The sequence below is a fragment of the Sinocyclocheilus grahami genome, unplaced genomic scaffold (assembly GCF_001515645.1).
Source record: "Sinocyclocheilus grahami isolate Dianchi unplaced genomic scaffold, SAMN03320097.WGS_v1.1 scaffold158.1, whole genome shotgun sequence".
Taxonomy (NCBI): Eukaryota; Metazoa; Chordata; class Actinopteri; order Cypriniformes; family Cyprinidae; genus Sinocyclocheilus; species Sinocyclocheilus grahami.
Window position 1 is genome coordinate 1324901 of NW_015505337.1, and position 15458 is coordinate 1340358.

A 15458-nucleotide genomic window follows, 5' to 3' on the forward strand; every position below is an offset into this window, starting at 1 on the left:
CTAGAATTTCAATGCCATGGAGGCAAAAAAAAAGTAGAAGTATGTGGGATACCCATAAAGAACAAATTCTTGTTGAGTTGTGGCAGCAGAGGGCATGTTTGTACGATGTGTCCTCTAGCTGCTATCATGACCGCACCAAAAAGGACATAGCATGGAAGGAGATAGCGGAGGAACTGCAGCTGCCAAGCTCCCTGTGCAACGTGTGTCGCAGCCGTCGCAGCCTACAATTCAATAGGTGTCATCATCGTACAGTCTACATGCTTGTCGTACCCAAGTTTAAACAATCCATGTCGCACAGTGTGATAAAGTAATGATCTTATAGGATTGCTAAAATCGTGCAGTGTATCCCGGGCTTTAGACTTGCGTTAAATTTTTAGAGACCAAATACTGTAACATAAAACTGACACCTCCAAGTCTAGCTTTTGGTCTTTATACTACTAATCTACTATACATTTGTTATCTTTTGTGTTAATTCTTTAATATCAACATGTATATAAAGCTGTACCATCTCTTATAATATTATTTAATAATAATTTAATGTTCAGCAAACCAGAATGTAACATTCATATAATTTAACATTATGTAATTTTGTTATACCATAAAAATGATTTCCAAATTTATTTCATTTAAAGAAAAATAAAATTGGAATCTTCGTTATTCTGAATGTTACACAAAATGAGTATACATTAAAGCCATATCTAGTGACCAAAATATGATAGACTTGGCACCTCCAGGCCTAGCTTTTGTGACTTTGCCAATAAATAACACCCTGGCAACCACCCACAACATGGACAAGCATGACTTACTTTCTTTCTTTAGCCTTCTATTGCGTTGTATCAGTTTATACTCTAGCAAGCAATATTTGTCTTGTTGTTCAGCCTTGCCAGGTCTTGTAAAGTTTTTTTTTCTCTCTCTGATAACAGAGGATTGAGTATATATATCCTGTATTAGCTGTCTTTATATAGTAATTATAATGGGGTCATGCAGGTTGGCATTACTGTGTTCTCCACAGGGAGCGCTCGTAGCTCGAGTCTCATGGGAAGGCAGAGGTTGAGTCGAGTGCTATTATTAGCGCAGGGTTAGCTTTTGCGCTGGGTAATTAAAGCGCTCGTGGAGCTGCTCTTTCCTGTGAGGCCTTGATTTATCCCCAGTGTTAATTAGTGCTCCGTTAAGCCCCAGCGTTCCTATGGAAGATCCCTGCGCTCTTCGCTCTTCGCCCTTCTGCCCATCAGACTCCCGCTTAATCCCAGCACAGTTCTCCCAGACAGCATAGCTGCAGTTTGTTACTGCACAAAGACTCGCCTGCTGGATCAAAGGCAGTCTCAGTCTGAATACAGTAACAAATATCACTCTGTTTAGAAAATGGCGTTTCAAATATTTGTCTGTGGAGTTTCATTAATACTTTCTGTCACGATTGTGTGGGCTATATTGCTTCTGTAGTAGTCAAAAGTCCATGTTAGTCAAGGTTTAATGTAGTGTTACATGATTATTTACCACTCTGCTCTCTGATGCTCTTGTACCTTTTAGAGTTCTGTATGTATAGCATATATGATGTGTTATGATTGGCTAATGCTTTGCAACATGCCATACACACACACACACACACACACACACACACACACACGTGTGTGTGTGTATGTATATATATATATATATTTATATATATATATATATATATGTGTGTGTGTGTGTGTGTCTGATTGAACATTATGAAATGTTATATTATAGAATTATATATTAAAATAATAATTCTAGAATTATTATTCTACAATTATATAATAATTGTATTCTTATGATCTTCAAGTTATATTCTTGCTGAATAACAGTATTAATTTCTTAGAAAAAACACTCTTACTGACTCCACAGCACTGTAAGTGTAAATACTGATTATTGCCAGTTCTTAACTGAATTTGACTGTCCCTGTCTTCTGTTTACAGATACCAGAGTCCATCATTTCACGAGGCGTGCAGGTTTTGCCGCGGGACACCGCCTCTCTCAGCACCACTCCCTCGGAGTCTCCTTGTGCTCAGCAGTCCCGCCTCTCCACTGCCTCCTGCCCCACCCCCAAAGTAAGACTCCGCCCCTTCTCCCTTGATTCACACCATTCCTTCTCCCCTCAGCTTTCTTTTCCATCATGCACTCTGTATCCTCCATGGCTGGATCCTCATCTGCTGCCACCTCATTGGCTGCTTGACACACTGCTTTGCATTCCAGACAGCAGTGACTCTGCTCATTGGGCCGTGTGAGAGGAGAGGCGGGAACTCTTCACTGGCTGAATTTTAAGTTCGGCCAATTAGATTTCCCTCCTGTAGCAGTTAACAATTTGTTGTTTTAGATCCAACAGTGTGATTAGACGAATGCTACAAGGGTCTATTAATTCATAACTATTTTCTTTAAGAAGTTCAGGAGCCGTTTTGGATGTTCCTTTTGCAACAGTTAATGGGTTACTCCACCCCAAAATTAAAATTTTGCCATAAATTACTCACCCTCGTGTCGTTCCAAACCCGTAAGACCTCCGTTCATCTTCCGAACACAAATTAAGATATGTTTGATGCATTCTGAGAGCTCTCTGAGCCTCCCATAGACAGCAATGTAAGTAACACGATCAACGTCCAGAAACGTAGCAAGGAGATCGGTAAAATAATCCATGTGACATCAGGGGTTCAACCATAATTTTACGAAGCTTTTTTACGAACAAAAATAACGACTTTATTCAACAATTTGTCTCCTCTGCGTCACCGTAGCGCCATGAGGGTGAGTAATCAATGACAAAATTTTCAATTTGGGGTGCAGTAACTCACATTGTGTCAGCCATTTAGTATTTAGTCATACATTGTCATACATACACTTCCATCTCAATTTTTGACTCAAAAGTGCTATCGGTGTAGCCGACCTAGTCGTTTACTGAATGGAGTCATTCTTTTGTGCTGTTTATAACAAGTTACATTTTGTTGTGGAGTGTGTGATAGTAAGATACTTCAGTTTCAGCTCTTTCTCAACTGTTTCCTCAGTTTTCTGTGGAAGTGTCATGGTATAAATGTGTGCTTTGTGTTGTGGCCCTGATGATGCTGGCCCTGTCAAAAATAGCATTCACTTTGGTGACAGAATACTGTTTAAGAGTACCGTTTGAATCACATAAAAACAAACAAGACACCCTACACATTTGTGGACACATTGACAGACAAAAACATAATCAAAAAACACATTAAGTGCATTTGGGTCTGGACCAATCGAGCGTCTGTTTAGTTCATGAGATGGTCATATGTGTGCCTGAAATCTGTCAACAAGCTGTGAATAAGTGATTAATGATGCTTCACCAGCTTTTTTGTCTCCCTCTAGTTAACACAGTGTGTATTACATCTGTGTTTTCCTTTAGCAGATCAGAGTATTTGTGTCTCAGTGTCAGACTTTGGAAAGTTGATGCCACCGAGTACTTGAAGTGTATAATGGAAATGTTTAGACCTCTTTTTATCATTTTTTTTGGGATGTATGTGAAATGCCTGTGATAAGCAGGATTCCAGCAAAGTGTTCTAAGCTTAAGCTTTGACCTCAGGCTGGGTTTTAATTCTGCTGACTGCTGTTTTTTTGACAAGTGTCTGGCAGTTTGGTTTTGTTGCTAAACAAGGTTGTCAGGTGGCACTTAACAGTTAGAGGCTACATACAGTAAAGAACATGCTGAGGTGTGTGTGTGGTGTTGAACAGTGCACCTATCACATTAAGCATCTGGGAATTCACAGTCCTGATAAAATAGTCATTGCAGGTTCACAAATGTGTGGGGAATTTATACGTAGCAAGGAGATCGGTAAAATAATCCATGTGACATCAGGGGTTCAACCATAATTTTACGAAGCTTTTTTACGAACAAAAATAACGACTTTATTCAACAATTTGTCTCCTCTGCGTCACCGTAGCGCCATGAGGGTGAGTAATCAATGACAAAATTTTCAATTTGGGGTGCAGTAACTCACATTGTGTCAGCCATTTAGTATTTAGTCATACATTGTCATACATACACTTCCATCTCAATTTTTGACTCAAAAGTGCTATCGGTGTAGCCGACCTAGTCGTTTACTGAATGGAGTCATTCTTTTGTGCTGTTTATAACAAGTTACATTTTGTTGTGGAGTGTGTGATAGTAAGATACTTCAGTTTCAGCTCTTTCTCAACTGTTTCCTCAGTTTTCTGTGGAAGTGTCATGGTATAAATGTGTGCTTTGTGTTGTGGCCCTGATGATGCTGGCCCTGTCAAAAATAGCATTCACTTTGGTGACAGAATACTGTTTAAGAGTACCGTTTGAATCACATAAAAACAAACAAGACACCCTACACATTTGTGGACACATTGACAGACAAAAACATAATCAAAAAACACATTAAGTGCATTTGGGTCTGGACCAATCGAGCGTCTGTTTAGTTCATGAGATGGTCATATGTGTGCCTGAAATCTGTCAACAAGCTGTGAATAAGTGATTAATGATGCTTCACCAGCTTTTTTGTCTCCCTCTAGTTAACACAGTGTGTATTACATCTGTGTTTTCCTTTAGCAGATCAGAGTATTTGTGTCTCAGTGTCAGACTTTGGAAAGTTGATGCCACCGAGTACTTGAAGTGTATAATGGAAATGTTTAGACCTCTTTTTATCATTTTTTTTGGGATGTATGTGAAATGCCTGTGATAAGCAGGATTCCAGCAAAGTGTTCTAAGCTTAAGCTTTGACCTCAGGCTGGGTTTTAATTCTGCTGACTGCTGTTTTTTTGACAAGTGTCTGGCAGTTTGGTTTTGTTGCTAAACAAGGTTGTCAGGTGGCACTTAACAGTTAGAGGCTACATACAGTAAAGAACATGCTGAGGTGTGTGTGTGGTGTTGAACAGTGCACCTATCACATTAAGCATCTGGGAATTCACAGTCCTGATAAAATAGTCATTGCAGGTTCACAAATGTGTGGGGAATTTATATGCGGTGGGAATATTGTGTGTGTGTGTGTCTGAGAGAGAGAGAGAGAGAGAGAGAGAGAGAGAGACTGTGGTCGGGCCCACATAAAAAGAGCCAAATGAACAATTCATTCATGCACATTTTTTTTTCTTTTTTTAATACATTTAACTTTGTAATTTTTTTAAAAACAAAAAGTCATAACTTAATCTTAGAAAAGATCTGTCGCTACCTTGTTAAAAAACGTTAAAGTTATTTAAATCTTGCAGTTACACTGTATAGGAAATGCATATACTGTGTTTACATAAAATATAGAATTGGACTTTCTATAACTAGTCATTTTCCAAGATAGACACTTGAGGTGTCAATCAAGTTTTAGTTAGTGGCTTAGGGGCCAATGCTTCATCTGTGAACACCAGTGGAAATGGAAGAAGAGAAAGAGTAAGTAAATGAACATAAAGGAGAAATAGGAGACAGTTCTTAGGCTTTGTTGCAATTCGTTTTCTTTTTGTCTGAACAGGAAAAAAAAAATTAAATCCAAAGTCTGAACTGTTAGATTGTATTTCTGTTTGTTTGTTTTTTTAAATGTGAGAAAAGATTTCTATTTCAAATAATTGCTGTTTCCAAAGTTCATCAACAAATCCTGAAAATAAAAACAGTTTTCCACAAAAAATATCTTTTAAACTTCGTATTCATCAAAGAATCCTCAAAAATGTATCACTGTTTTCACAAAAATATTAAGCAGTACATCTGTTTTCTACATTGATAATAATAAGAAAGGTTTCATGAGCACCAAATCAGTATATTAGAATGATTTCTAAAGGATCATGTGACACTGAAGACTGGAGTAAATGAATACAAATTCTTAAAATATATGTGTAACGTCATACACAGTGTTGGGGAAAGTTACTTTTAAAAGTAAGGCATTACAAAATTGTGTTACTCCCTAAAAAAGTAACTAATTACGTTACTTAGTTACTTTTTATGGAAAGTAATGCGTTATATTACTTTTGCGTTACTTTCGCTTTACTTTTTGATTGTTTTTAATATAAGAAGTTCTATTTATATTAAATATAAAAGCCCTTTCACACCAAAAAGTGTAATGAATAAACCTCAGGCTGAAGTAAAAGTAAATTCACGTCTGTACAGTAGAACGCAGGAGAAGAAACACTCTTCGGCAATAAAAAAACAAAGCACAATTGTTAGTTTCTCTAAAGTCATTTTTGCTTATTAGTATGGTTGAACTGGATCATCAAAGGTCAGCAGCAAAGATATTGGTTAATAAAATGGGATTAGATATATTTGTGTTATTTAACATTTAATTATCGCAGGTTTTAATTCATTTTGATGAATACTAAATCAGTTTTTTGTGTGGGATGAATTAATGCACATTCACATTTAGTCTAGAACTACAGTAACATCATGTTCACACAGCGCACACAACTCCTCTGCACTTCTGATTTCTCCCAATATGGGGACAGGAGACTTGTCAGTCAATAAATGGGAAAACAAAGTAACTGGCATTACTTTTTTTTTAAAGTAACTCAGATATTTTCTTGTAAATTAAAAAAGTAATGCGTTACCTGAAAAAATTAATCTGATTACGTAACTCGCATTACTTGTAATGAGTTACCCCCAACACTGGTCATACATAATGTACACAATATTGTCTGGAACTGTGTCTGAATACTTTTCTTTTTGTTGACTCTTTCCTTACATAATAAACTGTGTGATATTCACTATTTAGTGACTGAATCAGCAGTTCTAGACAAATATATGTCGTAAAATGTAGCTTATGTTCTGGTCAGCAAAATGGCGTGGTAGACAGCAGAGGCTAAATTCTAGTTTTCCCGTCCTCTCTTTCCACGTTGACAGCTTGTTGTATGAGAAAGACTTTTAAAATCCTGCTGACACTAAAATGATGCTAAATGCTGAATCTTGACTGTCTGAACAAACAAATCGCATTTCATCAAAATAACAATCAGGCCCAAATATCGCAGTGGATTTGTGTGCAGTGTGAAAAGCATACATCATCCAAGACAACCAAAGGCAACACACACACACACACACACACATACACATATATGCTCACTGCATTCCCTCAGCACAACGTCTAGCTGTTACATAAGACCCTTTTTGGCTGTGAGCTCTCCATGCGCGCTAAATGCAGAGGTAATAATGCATAATAAGTTTTTACACTCTCTCTCTTTCCGAATCGCATTTCATCAAAATAACAATCAGGCCCAAATATCGCAGTGGATTTGTGTGCAGTGTGAAAAGCATACATCATCCAAGACAACCAAAGGCAACACACACACACACACACACACATACACATATATGCTCACTGCATTCCCTCAGCACAACGTCCAGCTGTTACATAAGACCCTTTTTGGCTGTGAGCTCTCCATGTGCGCTAAATGCAGAGGTAATAATGCATAATAAGTTTTTACACTCTCTCTCTTTCCCTCTCTTAACCCACTCAGATGCTTCGCCTGAGCCGATCTGATTTCAGAAAACACACTCTGTACCCGCACACACAGCCGTCAACGCTGCTACGCTGTCTATCCCTCAAATCTGTGGTTGCACTTCCTCCAAATTTAGATCCCACTGGTTTTTACTCATCCTCCGCTTTGCATGCTGTCTCACTCCACCTCTTTCTCCCCTCCTACACTCTCTCTGGCTTCATGCGTGTCGTGTGTGTGTGTGTGCGTGCGTGCGTGTCAGTGTGTGCACGGGAGACGTGCAGCATTCTTCTGTGTGGCGGGATAAAGCATGGTAAGCGCAGGCTTTCTCCGCTCTGATGCGTCACTCTGTTTTGTTCTACACGTGTCTGTTTTGGATGTGTGTGTGTGAGGGGTGTAGGTTGGTAGGGCTCCACATTGACTCCAGGGGGGATCGGTGGGGCAGGAGGATTTCAGGGTGTATGATCTATGGCGTATGGAGCAGCCACTTGGTTTCATAACAGCTGCAGTGGTCTGATGTAGTAACACTGTGGCTTTTCTGAATGGAGGCTCCATTAGGTGCCAGTGTTTGGAGATGTGGTGGATGTAGTTTCAGTGCTGTTCCACATCTCTATATAAATAGACACACATACAGCATATATTTTGAAAATATTTACATGTATAGTGCCGTGAAAAGGTTTTTGCCCCCTTACTGTTTTTTTCACACTTAAAAGATTCAGATACTCAAACAAATTTTAATATTACACAAAGATAATGCAAGTAAATACAAAAGGCAGTTTTTAAATGATGATTTCCTTTATTAAAGTAAAAAAGCTGTCCAAACCTACCTGGCCCTACGTGAAAAATCAATTGCCCCCTCCTGTTAAATCATGAAAGAACTATAATTAACCACATTATTATAGAAAGCTGAGTTAAATTTCACTAGCCACATCCAGACCACAAGAACTGCATTTATTCAGTCGGAGAACGACTGAGAACGGGAGACGTTTCAGACGCGTGCGCCACTTCACTTCAGCGCCAGGCGTGAGTCAAATGAGTGCGCAAACGGTTCTGTGCTGGCAGCGCGTGCTCTTCAATTGCGTGCACAAAGGCGCCAGCGTGCTCTGTAGCCTGTATCCTTTCATATCAAAGCGCGAAATAAACTACGTGCATGCAATGTCGTGGTCAGTTAAGTCATGAAATTACCAAAAAGGCGATTAAAGCTGCCTTAAAACTGTGCATTCATGTAGCCTAATATATTTTATATGAGTCACATTTAAGAACATGTCTCTGAAATGGTTTTCAAAACTGTCCTGGGTCAGCCCAGCACTGTCTCACTCATCGAACACACCCGATTTAACTCGTCAGCTCATTAATAGAGACTTTTAAGACCTGAAGTGGGTCAGAAAAGGTAAAAAGAGTTAAGAGAAAATATGATGCGTGTCAGATCCGTGTCACGTTCAGCAGCGGCAACTCTTAATGTAATAATAGCCAAAATACTCTAATAACCAGCTGCTGTGATGTCTATTAATCAAAGGACAAAGAAAAAAAGAGGAAAAAATTACTTTTATAGCTTTCAAGGATTCATCTATATTTAATTTAGTGTTTGATAACTTCATTTTCAATTTCTGTATATTTCTGCTGATTGGCACAGGTAAATATGGCATTTATTATAATGGGTTTATGTGAAGTCTGTTTTCAGTTCACTTAAATTAGAAGTTATTTTTTAAAGTCTAATAAATGTTCAAATTGATAGCTCTCTATTATACTGTAATGTTGAATGGCTATAGTCAATGGTTAAATATCAGGGGGGGGAAAACTAATTTTATAGAGAAATCAGTATTGGTATCATTGATACTGGCCTTCAGTCATAAAAAAGATGCCATTAAACAAATATTTAAAAATATACTGCCTTTATGTTGTTTGTACATTAATTTGAAGATTGAATGTCAAATTATTGCAATATAAAAGTATATTTAAAAACTTTATTCATAGTGAGTAAAGACCGGCAGTCTAGTCAATTATGGGGTTTTTTTGCAATCTAGTTAATATTCATCATTAATATTAATCTTTTTTTTCTGTTTCTGTTTCTTCCAGATGTTTTTCAATTTAAAAAAATTGGCATTGTTTTGATGTGGAAACGTTTTGGTGAATATTGTGTGCTTTTAAGTTACTTGCCTCATACTAAGTGTACACAGGGCAGACCTTCTTTATGAATAATCAGAAAGAAAAAGTGTCACCCAGAAATGTTTAAATATGCTACCACTGGGATACTGGTTTAACAGAAAGCAAGCACTTCAAGGTATATACATACTGCAGACATGTTTAGATTGCATGTGTTGGTTTGAGGGACATACCCAGGCTTACTCTGTCTGGAAGTGCAATAAATGGACATTGACAGTCCAATGACCCTTTGCCCCTGAGCCCACTCCACCCCCTCCTCCTCTTTCTGTTCGATTGATGAATGGAGAGGAGATTGAAGATCAGGTGAAGGGGAGAACAGTGGCGATTACTACACAGCCCTGTCATTGAATCTGACAGCTGTGTGATAGTTGTGGAAGAGATGCATATTGTATCTGGCAGTGCCTCTGCATTTAATTTTTTCATTAATGTGTGTGTGTGTGTGTGTGTGAGAGGTTAAAGGCTTGTGCAAGAGAGCAAGGACAAATAGTGGTGTATTATAGTCTCGACCAGTTCTGTTTAATTCAAAATGTGTGTTTGTCCACGTTTATACACACGTAAACAGGTTCTGACACATATAGCTACATTAGCAGTCTATTAAAGCGGCCATATTCTAATGTTGTATGCAATCTTACACTGAAAGTTTACTTACAGTGTAAGTCAATGTTTTTACATCAAAAACAATTGCGATTAAACAGGCTGTTTTTGTTACTGTAATAAATATTAAAAGAGTTAATTATTTGAATTGTGTTATGAATAGCTAACTGTATGAGAGAAATACCAGCCTAATTCACACTGTTGTTCATCACAGAGGGCTGACTTGCAGAATACTGAATGGGCGTTGATATGTAAATGTTGGCAGTCATATGTTAATGTGCTCATGGTTGTGATGTGTGAATAACCAAAACCACCGTTTGTAGCAGTTTAGTTGCTCTAAATGGAGGGAGGAAGCTGTCAGTGGAGTAGATTAAACAAGGAAAATCCATTTTCATTTAGTCATTTAGCAGACACTTTTATCCAAAGCGACTTACAAATGAAAAGTATAAATGTAGGTGTTAAAGGGATAGTTCATATAAAAATAAAAAATGTTGTCATCATTTATTCACTCTCATATTGTTTAAAACCCACATGACTTTCTTCTTTCAGTGTGCCACAACAGGAGAAATGCTGCAGAATGTACTGCCAATTTTCCATGTGGTAAATAAATTGGGATCTGAATTGTCAAGCTGTAAAATGACCAAAAGCATAGTAAAAGTATCATTTAAGTGGTCCGTATGATTTGTGTTATGTTCCAAATCCAAAAGGGTTGTTATTTACTGAAAACCTTACCCTCCACTCCACCTTCATTATCAAATGAAAACATGTCTTTTTTTTTTTTTTTTGAAACACTGCACATGGCCTTCAGAAAATGAATGTGGTCTAGTCGTGGAAACTAATTCTTAATTCAATGCCATGGCTTTTTTTTGGCCATGTCTCGGACCCCATTGTAATGTTTTGTTTTGTTGTTGTTTTTTTCTGGTCATTTTGTAGCTCCACAAACTGCTCATTCTCTTTCATAAAATGGAAAAGAGTAGCCAACACATTCTTCAACATTTCACCTTTTGTCTTTCACAGAAGAAAGAAAGTCATACAAGTTTGGAATGACATGCAGTCGAGTAAATAATGACAGCATTTCGATTTTTTGGAGTGAGCGATCACTGTAAATAATTAGTTGCATGTTTCTGTTTGTTGAGACTCTCTCTGGAGGTCTTGACAAACTTGTACAGTTGTGTCCTGTCAAACTGGCAGTGGGGTTGCTGCGTCCTGGTGTCCTGAATGTGTTCTCTACATGTTTTGGCCAACACTTGGCCGTGATTCGCTGTAATGACGGGAATGCTGTTTGTATGTGTTTCCCTTGCTTGTGGCTGCAGTGTTAACCCTCCTCTTCCCTGTTCCCTCTCTCCCTGCACCAGGCCCGGCTCACCTCCTGTTCATCCACTTATAGTGTCACAGAGGTACAGCATGTTTTACACAGCGCCGTCCATCACCCTGCGACTAACCACACCCCTCTCAGAGACTCGGCCAATCATTGCTCACACACCTCACACGTGCACAACTCATCCCTGTAAAGCAAGTCTGTCTCATCGGTTCATTTATTTAACCCCAAAAACGCCTTGTAGTTTGTTTTGTGTGTTTGTGTGTGTCCTTTAAATCATTAGTTTCTCATGAATTCTGAACTTTTCTGTCCTAAATAAGGATTACGTGACACAGAATCATTAATTTGATCAATGCATATGGGCAGTATTTTTCATAATTGATGTAAACATTTACAGCTGCTGTAAGCAATATTTTGAAATACTGCATCATCCCAAAATCAAATAGAAATAGTGTGAATACTAATAATAGTAATAATAATAATACATAATTTATAATTATAAATTATAATTATATTAAAATTAATTAAAACTCTTAATATTATAATAAGTTATTATTATTATTATTATTATTATTTCCTATTATTCTAAAAGTTGATTCTCATTATTGTAATAGTCTTTAAAACATTAGTTTTTTTTAAATGTATTTCATATAGCTAACAAATGCTATCATGAATTCATAAATACTGTTCATTTTACAACTTTTATAGATAATATAATACTATTTAAATGATACATCATAATTTTTCAAATTACGGTAACAAAAATTAGATTTTTTTTTTACATTGGGGTAATGAAATTATTTTTATTTATTTATGTATTTTTAAATTTTTGAGTGAAATCAAGACCCCTCTTGTTCCTCAAGACATTTATTTCTCATAAAATGGTACTTTTTTGCAACACTTCCAGTTTCATAAAGTTGGAGGGGTTATAGAAGTGAGCTTTAATACAATCCCAAGTGCTCATTATCCACGGAAGCCTCTTTTGTTCTTGGAAATCAGGTGAAAGGTCAGCGTAACACACAGAGACACGCTGCAGCTGCTTTGCTCCTCTTTGGTTGCGTAGTAGTAGTGGGATTATTTTGCTGTTATGACTTCGCTTGATTCCCCTTCATATTTTTCATTTCAGTGTTAGATGATCCTTAGAGTGTGTGTTTGTGACTGTATATTGTGAAGTGTGTGTGTTAATGGGGAAGGCTGTATCAGGTGAGTTACTGTCCTGTGGCTTCCTCCAGGCCTCACGGAGAGAGTTCAGGGCTCACCTGGATGAGGTCATCACGCTCAAGTCAAGGTACTCTACCTTGGACCAGGTAAACAGATTAATCTTCACATAAACCAACATTCAGCCAATCACACATACAAACATGCACTAAAGTCTTCCCTCAGAGTGTTGCACGCGGCCCACTGCCTACTGATGTAGCATCAGGGCAGTTTGTTTTGTTATAGCTTTATCTTCTTGTCTTAAACAATCTCTGTCCAATGATACTAATATACTACTGTTTTTTTTTTATTTAAATGTTTATTTATTTTACTTTACTTTAATGCATTCAGTTTTACTGCATTCATTACTTTCCTTGGGGAAAATGCTCATTGTACAAGGAGGTTAGTTAATTATTTGTATTAAATAAAATATGAATATTTAATTAATATGAATATTTAAAACATCTCATGATATTTTAATATACATTTTAACTTAATATAATACATTTCAGATTTAAGCCAGTTCAACATTTGATATTAATCACGTTATCTACCATTTTATTTGCAATTAATTATTTTAATTAACTAATATGATAGTTCCATCTTTATAATCATTCAGCCTGCCTTTTGAAGCAGCTTTCGTGTTGAAAGTGACTTGGTTTTGGTCACTAGGTTTTGGAAAAGAGCTTCTCTTTCCCTCTCTTTTCTCTTCATCCCTCTTTCTGAGCTAATAAAATGGCTCGCCAGCATTACAGCTGTTAGTTTCCATACTGTCTTATCTATCATTTCTGATTGGTTAATCACAGAGCGGAGTTCCTCTTATTGGGCCTGACACTCACTTGTTAATAATTCATTCCCCATTGCTGTTCCCCAATTACTCCATCTGCATTTCAGTGGTCAGGGATTAACTCTCATCTGCCTGTATGCTGACACATGGTTCCCCACCTCGTGTGTGTGTGAGGACGTGTCTGTTTGTGAGCGTGTGTTTTCAGTCCACTGAGTTCTTTGGTCCAGCTCTGATTTAAAGAGACCCGACGTCTCTGCATTGCTTTCATTGCCTCCGTCCATTCCTTCAACCCCTCCTGTGATCACTGGTTACCTCTCATCTCCACTCTGAGCTCATTCTGTCTGTTGTCTGATGAAAGGAGGTTAGTTGTACAAATAGGAGGAGGGGAAGAATAAAAAGTGCCAAGGATATACAATTTTCCTTGCCTGTACTTACAGGACTGGGTAAAAAAATGGCTGATTAACAGCACACTACACTCTTAAAAATAAAGGTGCTTCACGATGCCATAGAAGAACCTTTTTGTCTAAATAGTTCCATAAAGAACCTTTAACATCTGAAGAACCTTTCTGTTTCACAAAAGGCTCTTTGTGGTGAAAGAAGGTTCTTCAGATTATAAAAAGGTAAGAAAGAGATGGTTCTTTAAAGAACCTTTGACTGAATGGTTCTTTGTGGAACCAAAAATGGTTCTTCTATGGCATCGCTTGAAGAACCTTTTGAAGCACCTTTATTTTTAAGAGTGTACCAGTCTTAGGTCTGCGTGTTTGTGTTGTTGTGTTAAATCTAATGACAATCGTCTTTTTTTTTTTTGGTTACACACAATACTGGGTTTATTTTATTTTATTTTATTTTAATAAAGTGTGTTCAGTTTTACTGCATTCATTACTTTTCGTAAGGAAAGAAAACAAATGAAACTGATTGAAAGAGTTTTAAAACAGTATCTAAAACATGGGCTATGGCCTGATATTTTAATATGCCTTTTAGCAGCAGTTTTTATGTTTTCATTATTATTTATTTATTTTTTTTGCGGTAAATCTAAATCTATGATTCTCTCGAATCACCATTATTATAATCAAAATATATAAACAGGACTATTTTTAGATTCAATTTAATCATGGTTAATCTTATGGCATTTTTTAGTTAACATGAATAACCTAAAATTTTTTGGATCGTTTTATTTTACTTTATTTAAATAGTACATTTCCGTTTTATGGAAACAAATAAAACTGAAACAGCTTTAAAGTACAATTAGGTAAATGCATTAATTGTCTTAAATAAATTATTAATATTTATTGCCTGATATTTTAATATGCATTTTAGCAGTAATTGTTTTGTTTTCTTCATCGTTCATTCATTTACTATGATAAACCTATAGGTCTATGGTTTAAATAATCTAGATGGATTTAAATAATATCTTTTAATCAAATAAAAAATAATCATAATGTGTTATACATAAAATATATACAGGGCTTTCAATAAACTAAATGTATCTTGAGTTATACATTGTTTTACATTTTTACACGATTTTATTTCAACATTTTGTTTTAATGCATTCAGTAGTACAGTTTAAAGAAAGAAAACAAGTGCAACTAACTGAAAACTCACATTATGCCATTATTAGATAAATGTTTCTACGGCATTAAATTAAGAATAATTGGTATGGTAACCCTGATATTTGAATGTGTACCTGTCCATAAGGTTTCTTTGTCATTCATTCATTCATTTACCCATATGTCCATTCCACGTGTGCAGTTCATTCAGTCCCTTCAGACCTCAAATGCAATAATGTAACATACAAACTCTGCCCTGCTCTGGTGGCCATTAGCACAATGATGCTCAGTTTTTTTCCGGTGTCTTCTAAAACCTCACTGGAACAGAAGTGCAGTATAAGTGGTGTACTGTCCCGAGTGACATTGTGCCTCACCGCACCCCTCTTCCTCGCTAACCTGTGCTACCTTCCTGGCTGGCCGGCATAACCACCCCCCCCCCCCCCCAAACATTCACACAAAA

The 15458-nt window shown here is 37.0% G+C and overlaps 1 protein-coding gene across 1 annotated transcript in view; it reads left to right on the plus strand.

Annotated features, from left to right (window-relative positions):
- Nucleotides 1-15458, plus strand: part of LOC107592801 (gephyrin-like) — a 114524-nt gene that overhangs the window by 74164 nt on the left and 24902 nt on the right. The window contains exons 9-11 of the mRNA XM_016282364.1: nucleotides 1938-2069; nucleotides 11505-11546; nucleotides 12700-12774. Coding sequence (XP_016137850.1) covers nucleotides 1938-2069; nucleotides 11505-11546; nucleotides 12700-12774 — 249 coding nt within the window. The remainder of the gene's footprint in view (nucleotides 1-1937; nucleotides 2070-11504; nucleotides 11547-12699; nucleotides 12775-15458) is intronic.